Consider the following 22,686-nt stretch of genomic DNA (forward strand, 5'->3'; position numbering starts at 1 on the left):
CCATTGGGTTCAAAGTTATTAGCTAAAATATGCATGAAAATTTGAATGGTTGCAGGTGCTAAAATGTTTGAGAGACCAACCCCAAAATTTGTATCAGTAATACTGAGACACACTCAAATCAATGTGCCAAATTTTACCAACTTTAACCATATGGGTGTAGACAAAATTATAAGAAAACTAACAGATACAGTAGGTGCCAACGAACAGTGCCACTGGTGCTTGGTCCCTAACCATGTCACAGATAATTGCAGGATATACAATTCAAAAGTAGAGTTTAACTACTTTAAACTTCAACAGCTTACAGTGTGTGTGGAGAATAACATAGTAAAAAAATAAATAAATAGATGAAACAACAAAATGCTATCAAACATATCGTCCAGAAATTTTATAGAGCTTTTCACACAAGAGCAGGTGAAATGGACATTTGTTTATGGTTTGACTGTTGTCATGTCTGACTGACATGTCTGACCATGCTTGTTTGTTTGTGTTGTGCAATGCATGCCTGCATTCATCCTCCTGTGCACATGCAGATATCAGAACAACACATTATTATTCTTTTTCATGGACAGTATCTTCTCCTTCATTGACAATGTGATTAGGCCAAAATATATCTGCTTGAACACTTATACCTTGATTGGAATATCCAAACAGTAAATAAATAGTCATAGCTGAAAACAAAAGTATGGCGTGAAGAAAGGACATCATGTTTAAAGCAGCCATCATCACATTATATCATTTCCAAAATCAACCAGCTCTCAAGGTGGACAGAACATACATAAAGGCTTGGGTAAAACACAAACAGAATAAGGGGTGTTTTCAAGTGTCCCAGAAACCGTTCAGCTTAACTGTACAATCAAGTTCATGGATATTTGTCAAGTTGAACATTTATTGTTTTTGAACAAGAGTTTTGAATGACACACTGAACAACACAGTCTAGGCCTAAATGGCAAAACAATGCAGAAATATCATGGAATGATGAAAAAAAAAAAAAAAAAAAAAAAAAAAAAGAAACACTATAAAATAAGGTTTGTGAATGTATCCAAATATTTCAAATATCTGTTATTTTCATTGCTATTAAAATATAGATTTATAGATGCTAGATTACATAAGGCCCAGATAATAAATAAATAAATAACAAATAAATAAAGAAAATAAATACAACAAAATGGGCCACATTTAATGAAAGATAAAACTTGGGGACAAGGCCTTCACACACTAGAGCAGTGAACATCATAACCCCTAGGTTATAAGTGTTGTTTGTGTAACCGGGTCTTCTGTTCAGCAAGCTGGATAGATTGTTAGAGACTTTTTTGTCAGTAAAATCTAGTGAATACATAATTTACTGTAGTAATCTTTTAAAGCAAACAGCACACGCACCCGTCATCTGTCTCTCAAATATACCACTCTGAACATAACAAAATTCTGTACAATAGGTGATTTCTTCTTAAACTAATAACACATATTCACATAAACATGACACAAAGGAACATTTTGAATATAATGTAACATTCTACATGGTTATGAAAAGACATTGTTAAAAAAGATTTGGACAATAATTATTAGAGTAAAAGAAATATGAATAAAAAGCTGTTGCCATCTGCTGTATAACACAGAGTCAGTATCATAACTTGGTGCTAGAACGTTCCATGATGCATTGCTTGAGAAGCCAATGAACATGATCGACAAAGTGAGCCATATGAGTCATCGAAAAGAAATGGAAAAACAACAAATGACATGTAAAAAATTCTAATGACTGTCTCATAGAACTAATGTCTGATATACTTTATATAAAACAACAACAGTGTCTATGGTATGATTATGTTTGTTTAACAGCAGATTTGATATGATTTGTGTCTTTTTTAGCATTTTTTCTAATTAATTCTTCATTTATATCATTTTTGATTCATTCTATTTTTGCTCTTGCAGTGGAAAAAGTAAAATAAAGAACTGCAGGGTGACTTAGTACATTCAATTTTCAGTTGTAATGCAGCAGCCGCACATATTTAGACTCAAGTCAAAATCTAGGAATTTTGATCAGCGAGAATAAAAACAAATTTTTTTTTTTTACCACAGCTGTTTAAATCAGATATCAATGATTCCTACATGTAGTGCTGGTGGAGTTTTTTTTTTTTTTTTTTCGTGAATATATGGCCCAGTGTCATAATGCAGCTTCTCTTTTTCCAAAACTGAAATTAAAAGGCACCATTGATTATATTTTTTCTGCCATTGAAATATTGTGACCTCAGCTACATGTGAATGGCACTTTTTTCCATGACACAAACACATTTTGTACACGAATTTATAAAAGTCTTTGTTTCACTACATCACTAAAATAAAAGTTAAAGTTTTACTTTTTGCAATAATTTCCCTCCAATACTTTATTTTAGAAAATGGTGGTGATTTTTTAGTAGTTAATTTTCTTCAATGCATCGCTCACACAGCTATGGGATCTTGGTTGACCATGATGGCGCTCAGTCTACACTGTAGGTCATCGTGTGGCGACAGGTGCAGGGCAGGGTTAGTTCTGTTGCCCTCCAGCCCGTCCAGAACCATGGAACCGGCGGCCAGCGGGATCTGTAAGCCTAGAAACGGCGTGTCCTCACCGACTCGCTCGTCCTCCGTCTCGCTTTCAGAGCTGCTGCTCTCAGAGTTACTGATGCTGGTCGGCTCCGTCGGGCCGCCCTGCTGAGTTCTGTTACTCTGGTGAGGGGGGCTGTGCAGGGGTGAGGACGAAGCAGCCGCTGCAGCTTTGCTCGTGTACTGCGGTAAACGCTTGTCCTCCTCATCTCCTGTGATGTGCAAGGGGCTAGGTGGCGGGCTCAGCAGATCCAGGCCATGGTTGTAGTGCGCAGAGTTACGTAGAGGATGCGCATGGCCCGACTTCAGTGGCTGGTTTTTGTCACGCAGGATCGGGGGTGTCCGGAACAGCAGGGGACGCTCTTCCTCTCCTGAGGGACTCATTGCCATGGACGGAACAGAGGTCGCAATACTGGAGAGAGGAGCCGACATCTCGGAGGGAGGTGAGGAGGGAGTCACGGTGGAGAGAAGCCCCATGGGTGACAGACAGGTGGGTGTGGTCATGGCTGAGATGTACCTGGAGGAAGAAACACACACCTGGTTTATATATCATGACTAGTGTAGTACTATCCTTATCAGGGCTGGGGAAGCTATTTTGAAACTGTAATAGTTAAAGTACAGTTAAGTAACCCTAAAAAGTAGTTAGCTAAACTACAAACTTGTAATAAAAAGAAGCTAACTTCAATGGAAGCAAAGGTGACAATATTTTTGGGAATGAATGAACAACTTTATTTAGGCTGGCAGCATCAGTGTTGGGGAAGCTACTGTGAAACTGTAACTTCCCAAGCTATAAGCTTCTCATAACATAAAGTAGTTAAACTACAGCAAAGATACTCTTTTTTTAAAAAGTAGTTAGCTACACTACCGGCTTATAAAAAAGTAGCTGACTATACTGAAGCTATTTAAAGAAGATTTTTTGGTAATACTTTATTTTAAGGGACTCCTTAATGTAGAGTAATGCGACCTTAGCCATAAATTGAAATTTGACACATGTAGCAGCCAATAATGTAATAACTACCAATCATGTAACACATTTTTATTCTTTTTTTATTAACCCAGCCAATAATGTAAGAACTTATAACATTATGGGCAAAAAGTTATTACGTTATTGGTTCAGAAATGTATTACATTTTTGGTAAGTTATTACATTATTGACTTTTATTACATAAAGAATGGAACATTTATTACGTTATTGGCAGTTATTACATTAACGGTAGTTATTACATTATTGGCTGCTACACACACTATATATACTTCTTTTCTTGTCAAAATGCATTTATTTCCTTCTTACAAAAGAAAACAAATCAATATGTAGCAATATAATGCTTTATCAACATTTTCCAAACAAGGCCTTCCACAATATAAAGATAGAAATGTACTAAAATAGCACCAATTCAAGTAACATTAAACGTTTCCCAAAGTCTAAGTGAGAGTTTGAATAATTGAAAGAACCAGTCTCTCCATAGGTTGCATGTTCATTGCAATGGGCATTAAATCTCTTAAACTCTCATCCTCTGCAATAATAATCTGTCGGTAGACTGTGACTATCCGCTTTCCTACAGCAGTTGTAAAGCTGCATTCATGATTCGCATCAACACCGCTTTGAACACCATGAAAAGCGCTTGCAAACAAACATGTCTCATTCTGTATTTTAGTGATAGTTAAGACTTGACGTGCTTCTGTGGTAATTAAAATGCGCCTTACATAGGCTGAAAAATACTTGATTTCTATCACAAGTCCCATCTGGGCTTGTTTGTACATCAAATAACATTAAGCGGTCCTTTCTACATCATTTTATCACTGCCAGGGAAGCGCTGTCAGAGATTCTTGTATTTATTGAGATAACAACCTCCGCAGATCTATCATAGGAGAGAGCGTAACATTCAACTAGACCGTTCCACCCATAGAATGTCTATGGGACCACCGCAACATGCTATTTTATGCTAAGCTTGTAGGCCCACCTTGGTAGAATGGCTCTGGTGATGTTGTGTGTTAGTGGTGTGTGCGTCAGTGTAATGACTCCGGGCGGACACATTGCATAGGTTCCGCCCTTTACACCAGTGTTTATGCTGTTTTAACAGTAAATGTGTTATTTGCGAATAAGGAAAATGTACACGTTAAACTTTTTTAATTAATCGCATGTGTTAACGCATTAATTCTGTTGACAGTTTAGGAGAGTGTGTTTGATTGTTGCCTCAGTTTCTTGGCACAACATAATTGGTTTAAAACAGTGATGTAGCGTTTTGTTGCACTAGACCACAGCTTGTTACTGGAAAAGCTTCACTGTTTAGAAAAACAGCTGAGCTACTGTCACCTACTGAACAATGCACAAGTAGTTATTTTATTTAGTTACTCCCCAAAACGGATCATTACATCATTACATGTCCTCACTTTCATCAATCAGTTGCTACAGCATGAGTGTGAGGTGTGATACTGTATTTGTGAAGAGATAGTACAGTATGGTGCGGTACCTCTCGCTGTAGGGCGAGTCTTTGCAGGAGCTCTGGGTTTCTCTGGAGCTCTTCAGGTAATCATGGAGCTGGTGGACACCTCCTGTAGCGTTCAGACGCCCTCTGTGACTGGGTGTCCCGTGTCGGCAATTCTCCAGTGATGACTTCACCAGGACTGCATGACTGTCAGAACCCATGCTTTCTGTTTGCCCGTTACTGCAACTGTGAGAACCCAACAAAACCAAACATTATTTACACAAGTTTCTAATGCCTCAGTTCAGTTGAGCTGATTATATATAAAGTTCCCTATCTGTCACTCACTCTACGTTGTGTCGATGTAGTGACACTAGGGGGTCACTCTTGGGAGCCCGAAACACATCTGGTCTTTGATAAAAGGCCAATGAAAATTGTTCGTGGCTCGCGAAGGTGATGAGCTTTCGAGCGCAGCATCGGAGAGCGGGCTCGTCCAGTCGGACGCGGAAGCCTCAGCTGGGCTCCCCCCTCGGGTACAATCACCCAGTCACAGGCTGACATGGAGATGACGGACATGCTTTCCCGGGCAGCCGCGGCACCTCTCACAGCCACGCCCTGCCCCAGTTCCTTTCTTCCCGGAAGTGCACGAGGAGCTGACAAGGTCGTGGGAGGCACCTTTTACTGCCCGGTCCCGATCTTTCAGCTCCCCGCCCTCACTACCCTTGATGGTGGGGCGGCCAAGGGCTATTCGGTGATCCCCCCAGTTGATAAGGTGCTCGCGGTGCACCTATGCCCGCAGAGCGCCGCCACCTGGTGTGGGCGCCCAAAGCTCCCATCCAAGGCCTGCAGGTTTACGTCGTCCTTGACGGCCAAAGCCTATGGTGCCGCTGGACAAGCCACCTCCGCCCTGCACGCCATGGCTCTCCTGCAAGTCCCTGCACAAGGTTAGTTCCGCCCGGGATTGATGCAGGAGCTGCGCTCGGCGACCGACCTCGCTCTCCGGGCGACGAAGGTCCACCTTGTCCACCTTAGTGGTCCAGGAATGCCACCTTTGGCTAAACCTGGTAGAGATGGGAGAGGCCGACATTTCCCAGGTTGGCCTGTTCGGCAACACCTTTGAGGACTTTGCCCAGCAGTTCTCGGAAGTGAAGCAGCAGACGGAGGCTATCCGGCACATCCTGCCCCGGCGTGGCTCAAGATCCCGCACCCCATCTGCTCGTCGCTAAGGGCGTCCCCCTGTGGCCCCAGCATGGAGCCCACCGCAGGAAGCAGACGGCACCCATCTCACGACCGGCTGCCAAGAACCCGCAAAAGGCTTCAAAGCACCCCTGAGACAGGCGACCCAGGGACGACGAAACCCGCTGCTCTGGAGCTGGTAAGCAGACCACTCCATCCCCCGGTGGAGGGCCGGGAGGAGAATCTTTTGTTACCTTTTCATTTAATTTCGCTGCATGCCCAAGTGGCTGCAGTACCCAAGAGTTCAGCAAAAGAGCAGTTTCCTTGTTCCCTGGGTCAAATACCTGGTGCGCACGGCCGTCATCACGACCACCGTCCACCATTCCATTTTGGCAGGTTTGGCGCTCCAGCGGTGGTCTCCCCGCCCCTGCGCGCCCAGCTGTGGCACAAATCCAACCCCAATGTGACGGTCTCCATGGGTCACGAGGACAGGCTTCTTCACTCCCTGTCCCAGGCTGTTCCGGCGGTGGTCACAAGGAGCCAGGTAAGTGCTTCGACAGATGCCTCCAAAACGGGCTGGGGCGCTGTATGCAATGGGCACGCAGCCGCCGGCTCCTGGACGGGCCCGCGGCTGCGTTGGCACATCAACTGCCTCGAGTTGTTGGCAATTCTGCTCGCCCTGCGGAGGTTTCGGCCATTGATCCAGGGCAAACATGTGTTAGTTCGGACAGACAACACAGCAACAGTGGCATACATCAACCGTCAAGGCGGTTTACGCTCCCGTTGTATGTCACAACTTGCCCACCGTCTCCTCCTCTGGTGTCAACAGCACCTCAAGTCACTGCGAGCCACTCACATCCCCGGCAACCTCAACACTGCAGCGGATGCGCTGTCACGACAGGTTACCCTCAGGGGAGAGTGGAGACTCCACCCTCAGGTGGTCCAGCTGATTTGGAGTCGATTCGGGCAGGCACAGGTAGACCTGTTCGCTTCCCAAGAATCCTCCCACTGCCCGCTCTGGTACGCCCTGACCGAGGCACCTCTCAATATAGACATGCTGGCACACAGCTGGCCCCCTGGACTATGCAAATATGCGTTTCCCCCAGTGAGCCTACTTGCACAGACCCTGTGCAAGGTCAGGGAGGACGAGGAGCAGATCCCTTCAGACCGCGCCTCATTCCCTCATGGGACCTCTCTGTAGTCCTTCAGGGTCTACAGGGAGCCCCCTTTGAGCCCCTGCAGTCAGCTGAGCTCAAGGCGCTCTCTTTGAAGACTGCCCTCCTGACTGCGCTCACTTCCATCAAGAGGGTAGGAGAACTGCAAGCGTTCTCTGTCAGCGAAACATGCCTGGAGTTCGGTCCGGGCTACTCTCACGTGATCCCAAGACCCCGGCGGGGCTATGTGCCCAAGGTTCCCACAACCCCTTTTAGGGATCAGGTGGTGAACCTGCAAGCGCTGCCCCAGGAGGAGGCAGACCCAGCCCTGACATTGCTGTGTCCAGTGCGCGCTTTACACATCTATTTGGATTGCACGCAGAGCTTTAAGAGTCTCTGAGCAGCTCTTTGTCTGCTTTGGTTTACAGCATAAAGGAAGCGCTGTCTCCAAGAACAGGATCACCCACTGGCTTATTGACGCCATAGCAATGGCATATCATGCTCAGGACGTGCTGCCACTGGCAGGGCTACGAGCCCATTCTACCAGGAGTGTGGCGGCCTCCTGGGCCTTGACCTGTCTAACAGACATTTGCAGAGCAGCGGGCTGGGCAACACCCAACACCTTTGCGAGGTTCTACAATCTCCGGGTGGAACCGGTTTCGTCCCGTGTAGTGGCAGGCACAAGCAGATAAGTCCGGGACAGCTGGCCAGGTGTATCGCTTGCGCATAGCACCTTTCACCTCCCCTGAGCTGAAGACATGCGCTGTTGACTCCTAGTAGTGTTCACAAACTGTGTTCCCTGGATGACTTCCTCCGAGCCCTGTGGCAGACGAGTTTGCGGAGAAACTCGCTGCCAGATCAGACATGTGCTAACTAAGCCCTGTACTGGGGTAGGTGCTCCGCATGTGTTGGATCCCCATAGGTAACCCCATGCGACATATATCTTCCTCTAATACGTTTCCCTGTTGGTAAATTGCGTCTTCCTTGGGCAGAGGCCCCTCTGCCCCAGTCACCATGTTTGTAGAAACTCCTCCCCCGTTGGGTAGGACCTACAATGGGACTTCTCCACATGACATATTTCCGATAAAGCTCAGCAAGACCATGTGACGTATTTCCACTCAAAATACCCCCCCCCCTCCCGGGCGGGGTGTGGTCTCTGCTGTGTCTTCCCCTTGGGAGTGGCAACCCCCACCCCCCCGACGTAGATCTGGTGGCCCCAGTCGGTTAACAAATTTCACTCTTTTCTTTGGGGAGAGAAAAATAAAATAAAGAGAGGATAAGAGGCCACGACTGGGCTAGCCTGTCTCTATCTTTTGGGTAGTCGACTTGTCCCCGAAGGGCCGTTCGACACTCATAACAGTGTTGGGGGAGGTTACGTGTCGGCCTGGTGCGCTGGCTACGAGGCACACAGTGGTCTGCCTGTCACACACCGCCAGTTCACGTAACACAGTTCAGCCAGTTGTGGCGTTTCATATAGGGACCCCTAGTGTCTCTACATCGACACAACGTCGAGTGAGTGACAGATAAGGAACTTGTGTAACCTCCGTTCCCTGATGGAGGGAACGAGACGTTGTGTCCCTCCTGCCACAACGCTGGACTACCTGCTGAAATGGCCGGGACATTGTCTCGGCTCCTCAGCACAAAACCTGAATGAATGGTTGCATACCAGCTCCTTTTATACCCGTATGTTTGGGGGAGTGGTATGCAAATACCACTTGCCAATTTTCATTGGCCTTTATCAAAGACCAGAGGTGTTTCAGGCTCCCAAGTGTGACCCCTAGTATCACTACATCGACACAACGTCTCGTTTCCTACATCAGGGAACGGAGGTTACGCAAGTAACCAGGATGGTATTGCATGTAGTAAAATATTTTTTAATAGATTTACCTTGTAGTTAACTGCAAAAAATTATATTATGTTTAACAAGAGAATGCATCTATTTTTACAGTAAACTATTGTTAAAATTACAGTGAAAAACAATAATTGGTCATTCCCAGAAGTTCCTGTGTGACTCATCACATTTGATTATGTGTTATGTATGTATTGACAGCTGCAAGTTTTTTACAGTAAATTTTACAGTGTAATTCACACTGAGTCCTGCAAATTAAACAATTGTTTTCAAAAATTAAATAAGCTTGTGGCTTCAACAGAATCATATATCATCACTTAATAAACTCAGAGCTTATGGTAGGTCTGTCTTGAAAAGTTTCTACATTATCACAACAAATCAAACTCACTGAGTAGAACTTGATTGAGATGTTAGAGTAACTTCTGGATCTCTACTGTTGCACTCTGTTCTCATATCTTCTCATTTCAGTCCAGTAATCTAGTGTGTACGTTGTTGAGTTTTTGAGATACTGTACCATTGGCTGTTGGAGCGAGTGACAGCGGCTGACGGATATGTTGAAGTGAACTCATTTGTGGACAGAGATGTTTCTGCTTCTTTGTCCATCACATGCACATGAGGAGGGATCATATTGTTCGGCATGTAATGCTGAAATACATGTTAATGCACAGTTGGACAGGGTCTTATCTGGAAACTCTGTTTCATTTCATTAACATTGATTATTGAAAAAAAAAAAAAAATCTTTGTTTACTTGTTATTTGACTGTTGACTTCAAACCCAAGATCATGTTCCCTGAAATGTTGTGTATACTGTCATTCTTAGGAAATGGTGCCATGATGAACTACATATGTAATTAACAGCAAACTGTTGTTCAACTACTGTCCCGTTATTTACACGATACAACTATAACCCCTTTGGGGGCCTTTTATAGTGTGTGGTAAAAGCCTCCCTTGCCACCTTAATTTTTTTTTTTTAATAAACAACCTACCGTTATTATTTATTTTCACACAAATTATGTTGCTCCATCAATATTCAATAAAAAGAAATGTTGATATACTTTGTGACCAGAAAAAAGCACATTTTGCTTAAGGTGTGCCTTTAGCACCGCTGTACCCTATAATTTCCAAACGTACAGGAACAGGGTTGAAACAATGTCACATTAAGTATTAGGCTTACATTTAGTAACAATAAATAACTAATGACAGTACTTTGCAAGACTGTAACCACAAATTTTGACTGGGGGTAAAAGTTTAAGAAACTGTCAATGAAAAATTAATTTTGTGGACCACCAATCAGAATATTGATGCGTCCTGAATGTCACCATGCCCTGCACTTTGGTCCTGAGGTGAGAAAATATGATTGCGAGACAGTTCAGCAGTAACATTTCCAAATGACCTTACATTTATGTAATGTTAAATCTGATAATTCCCATCATGTGATAATACTCACATTGACAAGCTGCAGATTTTCAGGGGGAGGGTGCGGGTGTTGAGGGGCTTTAGCTGCAGCACTTCGCTCTCGTAAACTCTGCCGCAAACGATCATGCAGTTTTTTCCTCTGTTTTCTACATGGGTAAAAACACACATAGCTCTTAGACCACAGTGGAGGAGTTTCAATCATTCATATTGCTCATTTTAGTTTTTCAGTAAAACTCCAGGAACATTAGTACAAACTAAAACCAGTGAAAGTGTGAATTACTTTGTTTTGCAGTAAGCCACCACACACATGATGCCAACCACTAGAAGAGCGATGCAGATGCCTGTTATTGTCAAAACACGTTTCTGATAGAGCTCCTCTGCTTCTGGAAGAGATGACATTGCTTTTTACACTTCCAGAAAAAAATAAACACACATAAACACACATTAGCATCACATTCACATTCATACTCTTCTTACTTGATATTAAAGGGTTAGTTGACTCAGAAATGAAAATTCTGTCATTATTTGCTCACCCTTGTCATTCCAAACTCATATGAATTCCTTTCTTATATGGAACATAAAATGTGACATTTTCATGTAATGAAAGTGACTGGGGCTTTCAAGCTCCAAATTGGGGAATCGGGGGGAAGTAACCTCCTAGTCAAAACAAGCAAGTACAACCCCTCCATTATTTATCCCATGATCAATGGAAACATGGGTAAATCCTTCATGCTGCAACACCCCCAATGTTCAAGCCAAATCTACGCCTTTGGCTTTGAGTGGTAAACAGACCCAAATTTGAGTCACTGATAATCCTCCCCTCCAGTGAGCTGTTAACCGCTGTGACTGGATCGAGTCAGTGAGTCGAACTGGTGAACTGAATCAGTCCAATTTGTAAATAGATCTTTCAGACTGGCTTTGTTAACTGGACCATTGAAAAGACTTAAAAGAATGATATGTTTATGAATCAGACGATATTACTTCTCGCATGAACATGCGTAGGACAGTTAGGGCAGATATCAAGAGTTTCAGTGAATAATGTCTTGAATCGGTTTGCTCTGTTCTTCACACAGAACTACTTAAAATATCTTGCACGGGTCATATTGACAAATTTTAGGATAATTTTACAGTGCTTTTCTGTCACTTTGAAGCTTGACAGCCCCAGTTCTCATCACTTTCATTATGGAACATTCACCTTTTGTGTTCCACAGAAGAAAGAAGGTCATACGGGTTTGGAGCAGCTTAAGAGTAAACAATGACAGAATTTCCATTTTTGAGTGAACTATTCCTTTAAGAATGTTATTTAAACAGATCTCCAAGTAAGAAAAGAACGCAGCACATATGCATGTTTCCAGTTACGCTTGTAATTAAAGGGATTTAAAGGACACACAGATGCATGTTGATCTTTATTGATCTTAGGATGAGGTCTGGGAGGAGTGTTAATTCACTGTCAGTGAGAATCATCATGTCGTCACTTCCGACATGACACACAAGCCCTGTAGGGCTCAGATCAACTAGACAATGTCTTTAACACTCAGTCATGCATTTCACTCATTTCAATACAAGGTTAAGATCACAACACTGACAGACTGCGTTTAATGAAGCCTTCAGCACGGGCCAGATGTATCTATATGAAAAAGATTGAATGTTTTTGTTAGTTTAATCTTCTATTTTCAAAGGCCAATCGATTTGTGAACGCTAAAGGCTTTAATAAATAGTCCTGAAATGGCAGCAGCACTTCCTCACAGGCAAATTAAACAACCAAAAGAAAAGAAAATGTGCAGAACAATCCTAAAGTATCTATACTTCTAATACTGATGTTGTATCGAGAGGATTGATACATACAAATTTAAATGAAAGGTATTTTACTAAACTAGAAATGTTATTATTATTTTCCATGAAAACTATTGCATTCATAAGATTAATAGTGACAAAAATGAACTATAATTACGTTTCTATTTCTCTTTCCACTCATCTTAACGTGCAAAAAATGCTGAAAGATACAAGCAGTTAAAGACAGCGCTCAGTCACAACGTTTGCTATAAATGTTTTTAAATTAAAATCTGTTAAAAGATTGAAAATCTTAATTGTTTATAAATGATAAAGAAAAATAAAATATTAAATATTAAAAAAAATTTTTTAATTATGACTTTTAAATATAGTGTAAATGGCCAAAATTACACATTTTATCCTCAGGAAAAAATAAAAAATAAAAAAAAATAATTGTGTCTGTATTGGTATCTGGAAATGTGCATTTATTTCATAATATAGACCCAATGTAAGTACCGTTTTTATTTCATTTTATTTTCTATTGAAACAGGAAGTTGGGGAAGAATAAATTGAACGGCTCATCCTTTCAAAGCGCCAAAAGCCTTTAATAGTTTACGTTATAGAGGACATTCTCATTGTAGGAGTCATTCGATTGGACAAACTCTGTAAACAGCCGAGTGCAAGATGATGTCATAAATATTTTCAGCAAGTTTTCCCAAAGACTCTACATTTAAAATGCATATATTTGGTAAAAGTTAATTTTAAAAACGTTTAAAATCTCACAACTAATTCATCAAATGTAATAAACTAAATGTGACAACACTCAGATTTTGATTGCATGTGGTCTTCAATCGATTTTTGCAAAATTACCTTTAGTGATTCATTACACGTATCTCAGCAGTTCTGAGGTGAAATGTCCACTGTGTGGCGCTAAAAGTGAGTTAAATGTTCTCAGATGAGGTTTTTAAGGTTATTGCTCTATCGAGTTTACATCAACAAAACCGACCTCCCTACCCTAAACCTAACTGATAGTCTCATAAAATCAAATGTGAGATGGAAAACACAACCATGTATTTTGTGGTGCCTCTATGACACTTTCGACTCACGTGTCGACTCAACAAATGTATCGCCTTACAAGTCATGTGCTATAGTGAAAGTGTTTCGATGTCATAAGATAGCAATGTGTGAGGAACATGGCGAAAAGTAAATGTTTTTGAACAGATAATTTGCTGTTTTACTCGTGATTTATATGAAAGTGAATAAAAGTAATTGTTGTTGTAGCGCCTCTAGTGTTCATTTCACCAGGAAACTGCTGTGTCATGTACAACAGGCCACATAAAAAACATTTTGCGAAAATGTAGGAATAGTAATGTGATTCTATGAGACCAGGTTGGAATATTCTAATGTTTCTAATCAGAATTTCAATTCTGTTATGGCTCTTTATCATTCAAGCCTGTGAGCAAACACTGTTACCATTTTATTCTGAACTTTAATCTTTTTCTGAGGTAAAATGAACGTCTTCTTGATGCACAAAATAAAACACACAACTCAACTGCTGTTACAATGTTTAAACATGGATAAAACACTGAGGAGAAGTAGACACATGGGAGAAAAGTATGAATAAACACAAAGAATACAGTGAGAAATGGCAATGTCATGCTGAAGACAGAGGGATGCATGAATGGAGGGCAAAGCAAAGCTGAAGGGATCTGAACACAGCATAACTACTGCAGGACAATGTGTGTGTGGATTGATCTGGCTGGCTGTGTGTGTATAAGATCTGCCTTGAATGGAAGATGGTCTTCGTGAATAATTAACAACATCCTTCCTAGCATAAAGGCTGATGCCGCCCGCACTTCACATGCTTTGGAGCAGACCAGAAACCGGCAGTACTTTCTGAACAGCCAGCTCACGCTGAATGTCTTAATATAATATTGATATAATAAATAATAGTGATTCAAATCATCTCCAATCATCTGTTATGGCTGTTTGATCCCTTCATGAGCAAAAGGAAACCAGCTGAATTGAAGGAAACAGGCGCAAGCTTCTAGACCTACAAATCTGCAAACTAGGAGGAAAGACGATTCATACCCATAAATTCAATCCCAAGATGTTCTGCTGAGGCAGATAAGGTGATGAACAGAAAGAAAACAAACAAAAACAGTTGGTTGGAGATTGGAGCGGTGATATCACTCTGACTGACAAATACACAAGATGACTCCACCTCAAAACACCACAATAAAATACCATATAGCTGCATGTATAATTAGGATACATTACAAATTATATACTGTACCTAACCCCCCAGTGAACTCTATTCTCTTTGACTTTAACCCCACCATCACAATGCATGATTTAATGCTTTCAAAAATGTCACATTTTAATAAGCATTAGAGATATAGAGGTATGGATGGTTTATAACACGTATATAGTGATGTGTATCTCTATATACAGACACTTATGGTTGGCCGATGTTGGTTATCATTATGATACAAGAACATGCACATGCAAACACCCCTGTGCTCGCATCATTATACAGACTGACCCTCAACGGTCCACTACAAACAAATTCAGATTTTATTCTGATAACACCAACACATGTTTTAGATAAACATGCTGTTAAAGACATGCAGATCTCACTCAACTTAACTAAGAAAACCTGCTGTTGCTTGTTGTACTGATAACTGAGCCAGTTCAAGTTTAAAGGGAATGACATTAAGCACAACACTGTTCAATAACTTTCATTCCTTTCAAAGCAAAGACATAACAGGCAGTGATATATCTCTCTTCCTCTAGTGAGAAATGATAATTGGTTAACAAAACAATCTCTTAAAATATACAAAATGCAATGGTACTCAAAAATGCACATATCAATTTCCACTAAATAAATCACAAGGGTCATTCCACAAAATCACTTCCTTCTGTGTCCCTTATTTACATAAACAATTACAAAAACAGTGTATACAATGACTTTAACTTTTAAGGCAATTTTCTTAACACATCAGCAAAGATTCACTAACTTTATTTTCGTTCATTCGAATGCTTTTCCAGTATTTCGTTCATTCGGATGCTTCATGTAAACGAACTAGTTCACTTAAATAATTCACTGATTCACTTGAGGCCCACACAGCCTTAAAGGGACTTTGCTTTCTTTTTTTTTAAAGTGAAATATTTCGTGTATTGGGGATGTTTATGACTATATTTCAATTTAGCTACATAAAATAGGGTGTTTTTTTATTTTATTTTATTAGTTTATATTTAGTATAAATTTATATATTTATAGGGTTCCTGTAGCTCAACTGGTATAGCATGGTAGAGCATGGCGTTAGGAATGCCAAGGTCATGGGTTCGATGGGAACACACAAATTAAAAAAAAAAAATTATACCTTGAATGCACTGTAAGTCGCTTTGGAAAAAAACTTCTGTCAAAATGCATAAATGTAAATATATTCAATTTAGTTTTATCGTTTAATGTCACCCTAATTAAACTTAATCTAATTGTCACATATTTAAAAATATATATAGATTTAAATGGCTTCAATCTGTCCCTAAAGGATTTTGCGATCCTGGTCGCAAGAATTTATGCAATTTCAACCGATCTCCACATCATTTGTGGTAGCTTGCAATTTTGTATAATTTCGTGAATCTGAGGTAATCCAATCACTTTTCTCCATATTGACAGTGGCAAACGATTTCTCGAAGCAGTCGAGACATCCAACTGCACAGATGCCATTCATCTCCACAGAAACAGAGTAAGCATCTCCTCTGTGTCACTGTTTATCATTAACCCTGCATTAATACATTTGCCATTACACAAATGTTAAAGTGAATACCAAACCTTTTGCGTTCACTATCAAAATCATTGTCTAAAAGTTTGAAAGGCACGCGTACATCACAGCCAGCGTTTAATCTTTATTAAATGGTTTGACTCTGTGGTGCGGGTTGGCGACGGCCTCAGTTCATTTGCAGTGCTCACATAATGCGCTGTTGCACCAGAAAATGCAGTCTGAACATAACGTGACCATGGCAACATTTTTGCAAAACAAAATTACGTGCTTCATTACACGTATCGCTGCAGTTTCCCAGTGAAATGTCCAGCGGGGGGCACCAAAAACAACTGAAATGATGTTATAGTCACACAAGGTTTTTAAAGTGAGGTTTTAATGAGTAAAACTTACCTCCCTGACCTTAAACTTTAACCTAAACCAACCAATAGTGTTGTAAAAGCAACACCCTTACAAAATCGAGAGCAAACTTGCCTCAAATTTGCCACTGATTATTTTCACATGCAAATGAGTTTTGCAGCAAACTTGCAGCAAATTGTCCATTGTTGCCGATGGTTTGCTGCAGGTTCACGGTGAAGAGCTGTAAACGTCTGGCAAACATTTGTGGCAAATCACAAGCTCATTTGAATGAGAAAATAATGAGTGGCAAATTTGCATCAAATTTGTGGCAAGTTTGCGGCTAGTTTGCCAAGAACTCTAACCACGGTCTTCTGAGTCGTAAGTCCAATACTCTTATAAGGTGAGCTACCGCGCAAGCTAATCACATTGGAATAAGTGTGTAAATGTAAGTAGATCTGTAATACAAGCATTAAACTCTTGCGACCCTGCGTCCACATGCGTGGACATTGTATTTTGGCTTGGCAACGCATAATTTAAATGAATAAAAACTGAGTGAATAGTGTTCACAAGACTCTAGACTGTCATTTAATGCCACACCGAGTCACATGACACAACAGCATGCCAGCGATTTCCTTGAAGTGCTCCTACGGACACAGTGGCAACAAAAGTGCCTCTGATAAGAAATCCCTTTATGTTTTTTTTTCATTGAAACCTGGTTGTAAAAAGTAGAGTCTCTAGTTTCGTTTGATATACCACTTTAAAAAATCAGTTAATTTTTCGTGCGTCAACTCACTGATAAACATGAAGACCACATATGTGGAAATTGGCACCGCATTTCCTCAAAAGTAGAAAACCATGTTAGTTATTTTGAATAAAAATAATCACATATAAATTTTAAGGAAAACTATTTTCTCTAGATTTTAATTTTTTTGCTTGTTTATTAGGTGCTACTAGTTACTAGTTTTTACGAGGTAAAGATTTTTAATTTTTCAAATGATGCATTACAGTAAAAGTGTTTCGATATCATAACATAGTGTGTCAGTAATAGTGTGAAAAATAAGTTAGTAAGTTTATAAAGTCATAATCAGCAGCTGTCCTCGTGATTTGTGTGAAAAAGAATAAATGGGCAGTTGTTGTAGCGCCTCTAATGTTTATTTCACCAGTAAACTGTAGCGAAACGCAAAACTCAGTTACAAAAATGTAGTTATAGTGATGTTTATTCTATGAGACTAGGTTGGAAAAATGAGACTTAGAATGCGTTCATGATTGGCATTTCTATATCAGCTTAAAATTCTGATATAGAAAGCTTAAAATACACAGGACAGACTCAATGACGGCCGAGAAGAAATGTGTCAGCAGCTCCTGTGGCAGGTTGAACTTTCTCAGCTGGCGAAGGAAGTACAACCTCTGCTGGTGGTCTCCCACTTCAGGTTCTGAGAGATGGTAGAGCCCAGGAACCTGAATGACTCCACTGCTGCCACAGTGCTGTTCAGGATGGTGTGGGCAGTCATTCGTGTACAGGGAGAAGAGCAGTGGAGAGAGAACGCATCCCTGAGGAGCACCAGTGCTAATAGTGAGGGTCCCGGATGTGAGTTTCCCCAGTCTCAGTAGCTGCTGCCTAGATGTCAGAAAGCTGGTGATCCATCAACAGATTGAGGTGGGCACGGAGAACTGGGTCAGTTTGGTTGAGAGAAGATCAGGCATGATGGTATTGAAGGCTGAACTGAAGTCCACAAATAGGATCCTTGCATAAGTCCCAGGTTTGTCGAGGTGTTGCAGGATATAATGCAGTCCCATATTGACAGCATCATCCACAGGCCTGTTTGCTCGGTAGCAAACTGAAGGGGGTCCAGCAGGGGTCGAGCGATGTCCTTCAAGTAGGCCAAAACCAGTCTCTCAAACGACTTCATGACGACAGACTTGAGAGCGACAGGTCTGTAGTCATTAAGTCCTGTGATTCTGTTTTTTTTTTTTTTTTTTTTTTTTTTTGAGGAACCGGAATGATGGTGGAGTGTTTGAAGCAGCAGGGAACTTCACACTGCTCCAGTGATCTATTGAAGATCTGGGTGAAGATGGGGGCCAGTTGGTCAGCGCAGACTTTCAGACAGGCAGGTGAAACACCGTCTGGACCTGAAGCTATTCTAGTCTTTTGTTTCCGAAAGACCCAGCACACATCCTCCTCACAGATCATAAGTGCAGAATTAAGTAGCAGGAGGGGGAGGAGGGGGTTCCAGGAGGTGTTGGTGTGTGTGTGAAGTGAAGTGAAGATCAGAGCGGGGGAGGGGTGTCAGACTGGGCTTTTCAAACCTGCTGTAAAACACATTCAGTTCATCAGCCATTAGTTGACCCTTTACAGAGCGAGGGGGAGGTTTCTTGTACTTGGTGATGCTTTTCAGGCCTTTCCACACAGATGCAGGATCGTTGGCTGAAAACTATTTTTTTCAGATTTTCAGAGTAGCTTCTTTTAGCCACTCTGATTTCCTTAGTCAGTGTGTTCCTGGACTGGTTGTACAATATTTTATCCCCACATCTGTAAGCATCCTCTTTGGCATGACGAAGCTGTCTGAGTTTTCCTGTAAACCATGGTTTATCGTTATTGAATTATAAAAATGTCCTAGTAGGAATGCACATATCCTCACAGAAACTGATATATGATGTCACAGTATCTGTGAACTCGTCCAGGTCTGTGGCTGCAGCTTCAAAAACACTTCAATCAGTGCAGTCAATGCAGGCTTGTAGTTCCAGCTCTGCTTCACTGGTCCATCTCTTTACAGTCCTTACTAAAGGCTTAGCTTTAGTTTCTGCTTGTAGGTCGGGAGAAGATGAACCAGACAGTGACCAGAAAGACATAAAGCTGCATGTGGGACAGAGCGATATGCATCCTTTACAATGGTGTAGCAGTGATCCAGTATATTTCTGTCTCTGGTGGGGCATGTGATGTGCTGTTTGTATTTCGGCAGTTCGTGGGTAAGGTTAGCTTTATTAAAATCTCCCAGAATAATAATAAGTGAGTCCGGGTGTTGTTGCTCCATGACTGTGATGTGATCAGCCAGCTGTTGCAACACTCAGCAGCAGAGTCCTAAAGCCGTGTTGATGCTTCCCTTGCATGCATCTTTTGGATCGCTTGTAGAGCACCACTGCGCCTCCAACTAAGATGTCTAATAAAACGTCCGAATAATCAAACACTGGAATTATCAGGTATGCTCTGCCGAATATTCAGCAGTTCATCCCTGGTGAAACTGATCGGGAAAGAGTGACAAAAAACAAAACTTGTTTTTTAACTTGTTTTAGCCATATAAAGGGTTTCACCTCTTAAATGTATAATATTTTTGTATTTATTATGCTAGCTGCATATTCAGTTGTTGTGCGCTAAAATAATGTCATACAATTGCTCTTATACTGTCACTGACACAAATTACACAAGTATACTGTAGCCTAATTTTTTGTGAGTTTTCACTGCAAAACACTACAGAAAACACTGTAAATGGCATTGAACTTTTTGAGAAAAGCCACAGCAAATTCAGGCAATTTTAGGCCACCATAATCAGGAAAAATGCCATGAACCGTTTAATGTAGTTAGCTACTTTTTGTAAGTAACTTTTATTTAAAAAAAATAATACTTTAAGTTTAAACTTTTTGTACTTTGCAAGGCTGTAAGAACATAATTAGGATCTTTATTGTGGTCCCCTAATGTCTATGGTGGTAACGGCCCTGATACTTTGAGTGTGAGGTGGGAAAATATGATTTATTGAAAGTTCAGCAGTAACCTTTTCAAATTAAATGTAAAAAAAAAAAAAAAAATCCTGAAATGTTCAAGCTCAAATGGCAGCATTTCCTGAGAATGACCCGGAGACAAGGCAGATTCATAGGACTTCCATTATACATGATGACTAGTTCATAAAACACAATGAGCTGATCCTAAAGTCACAGTTCATAACATTGGGAGTCATTTCACCTGATGCTGCAATAGTCTAATAACACACTAATGTGAGATATCCCCAAATTAATAACTCACATGTGTAAAAACTGTTGAATGTCAACCATATCTAACTATTGTCAGCTAACTAGTATCCAACAGAACAAAACTAGATTAACAAACGCTAAACATGCAAAGAGAAGGAACTGAAAAAATAACATAACAAACACTGTCTGATCTGACTAACGTTTGGTACAGAACACAAAACCAAAGCAAGAGGAAAAAGCGCTGACTGAGCATGCTCCCATTCAAGCACAGACAGGAAGAGAAAACAGACGTACTGTAGAAACTGGCCATTATGTAGTTTTGGCAGCGTTCACCAGTAAACTCATCAGGGCACCTGAGAGGACAGACAGAAGTCACAGAGAGAAGAGAGAAGAAAGACAGGAAGTGAGTTTGACACCCAAAAGTTCCCCACACACACACGTGTCTGCTGTTGCCCACTGAATGCCTCGCAACAGTCCGCCTTATTTCATCATGTGCACTTTCTCTCCAGTTTCGAGAGCCAATTAAATGAATATTCCTCCAAAAAAATACAAAATCTGTCATTATTTACACACCTTAATTTTGTTCCAAACCCATATGACTTTCTTCTTCCATGGAACACAAAATAAGAATTTTGACAGAATGTCATGCCAGTGAATAATGGCTTACATTTGGGTCTGTTCCTCACACAAAGATATCGTATGTCTTTGAATATAGAGCAAAGGTCATATGGATTATGACACCTTCTGGTGTTATTTTTTTATTTTGAAACTTGACAGTCCCAGTCCTTGTTTACTTTCATTTTATGAAAAACATAAATACAAAATTTCATAATTTCTCCTTTTGTCATACAGGTTGGGATGACATGAGGGTGAGAAAATAATGATACTTTTCATTTTTGGGCGATTTATTCCTTCAATGGCTCAAATAGTACTAAAAGAGAGTAGTCTCTGAATATTTCTTTGCAGTTATTAGTATCTCTAGTGTAGATGTTGGCAGAGATGACAGTAGGGCATCTTTAGGGTCCACATCGAATGCACGGGACAGATCCAAGGCCTGGCAGACACATAGATACATACAGTAGATCGTCATACAGAGAAAGCTTTTGGAAATGGCGGAGTGGTAAAGGCAGCGTGGAAACAGCAGTGATGGCGTGTGTGTTTGGGGGTGAGGGGGCGTTCACTGACTGCACATACGTTTGGGGTCTATGACTCGCACAGGGTCTGTGGTTTGACAGCGGTTCCCTGTGTATCCGGGAGGACACCTGCGTTAAAGAGAGGATGAACACAGCACAACATATCACAACACAACACAACACAACAGTACACAACAACACTATACAAACACACAGGATAAACACTCCATCAAACACTTGCATTGGGTAGCTGTTGGAAAATTGTTAATACCCCATTTAATACTGTAGTTATTGCCGTTTTATTTGAATTTAAAGGAACAGTCCACCCAGTTCTGAAAATTCTGAAATGGATTACAAGTGTAACGTGTCTTGTGGTTATATTTGATTTGAGAGCTTCGGCAAAGGGAACTTTTTTAGTAAATACATTTTTTTGGTATTGGTCTGTTCCACACATAAAGCTATTGTATGACTTCAGAAGACTTGGAAAATAGTACTCAAGTCATACAGACTACTTTTATAATCTGTATATGGTGCTTTTTTGTAATTTTCCAGTCCCCATCCTCATTCATTATTTGGAAAAGAGTGGCCAGGATACTGTGAAGCAGTGCTATACTGCTTGAAAGGAGCTATACAATAATAATAATAATAATAATAATAATAATAAATTATAATAATAATAATTTGTATTAATTCATTCACGCATTTATTTATTTGAAACATAAAGGTTCAGGGCCAAGCTATTTGCAGTCATGATCTGAACATCTGCCCTCTGATAACTATGAAAACCCCTCCTACACGCACACACACACGCACACACACACACACACACACACACACACACACACACACACACACACACACACACTGCTGCACACTGCTGGAGCAGCTGTCTGCCTCAACAATCACACTGACAGATGTTCATATGGATGTATGAGATCTATTTCACATTTATCACAAGTGAAATTACACTCACATTCAGCGGAAACGAGTGACTATGGGAGTGCTGCTTGCAGCACAATGTAAGAGTGTTCTGGATGTTTGCTAGTGGACTACTTACCTAAAAGAATATTCCGTGATCAATACAAGTTAAACTCAATCGACA

The 22,686-nt window shown here is 40.9% G+C and overlaps 1 protein-coding gene across 6 annotated transcripts in view; it reads right to left on the bottom strand.

The window, feature by feature from the left end:
- Positions 1-370: 370 nt before the first annotated feature.
- nrg1 (neuregulin 1) overlaps positions 371-22,686 on the bottom strand; it is an 80,120-nt gene continuing 57,804 nt past the window's right edge. For 3 of the 6 annotated variants that reach the window (XM_051685218.1, XM_051685214.1, XM_051685220.1), the window contains 7 exons: positions 20,746-20,804; positions 14,456-14,479; positions 10,875-10,977; positions 10,626-10,740; positions 9,694-9,824; positions 5,049-5,249; positions 371-3,094 (listed from right to left, as the gene is read on the bottom strand). In XM_051685218.1, coding sequence (XP_051541178.1) covers positions 2,434-3,094; positions 5,049-5,249; positions 9,694-9,824; positions 10,626-10,740; positions 10,875-10,977; positions 14,456-14,479; positions 20,746-20,804 — 1,294 coding nt within the window. In that variant the 3' untranslated portion in view covers positions 371-2,433. Of the gene's footprint in view, positions 3,095-5,048; positions 5,250-9,693; positions 9,825-10,625; positions 10,741-10,874; positions 10,978-14,455; positions 14,480-20,745; positions 20,805-21,645; positions 21,714-22,686 lie in introns of all 6 variants that reach the window. The other 3 variants (XM_051685219.1, XM_051685216.1, XM_051685215.1) reach the window with 2 other exon arrangements.

Source organism: Myxocyprinus asiaticus, chromosome 43 (genome assembly GCF_019703515.2).
Source record: "Myxocyprinus asiaticus isolate MX2 ecotype Aquarium Trade chromosome 43, UBuf_Myxa_2, whole genome shotgun sequence".
In the NCBI taxonomy this organism is placed as follows: domain Eukaryota; kingdom Metazoa; phylum Chordata; class Actinopteri; order Cypriniformes; family Catostomidae; genus Myxocyprinus; species Myxocyprinus asiaticus.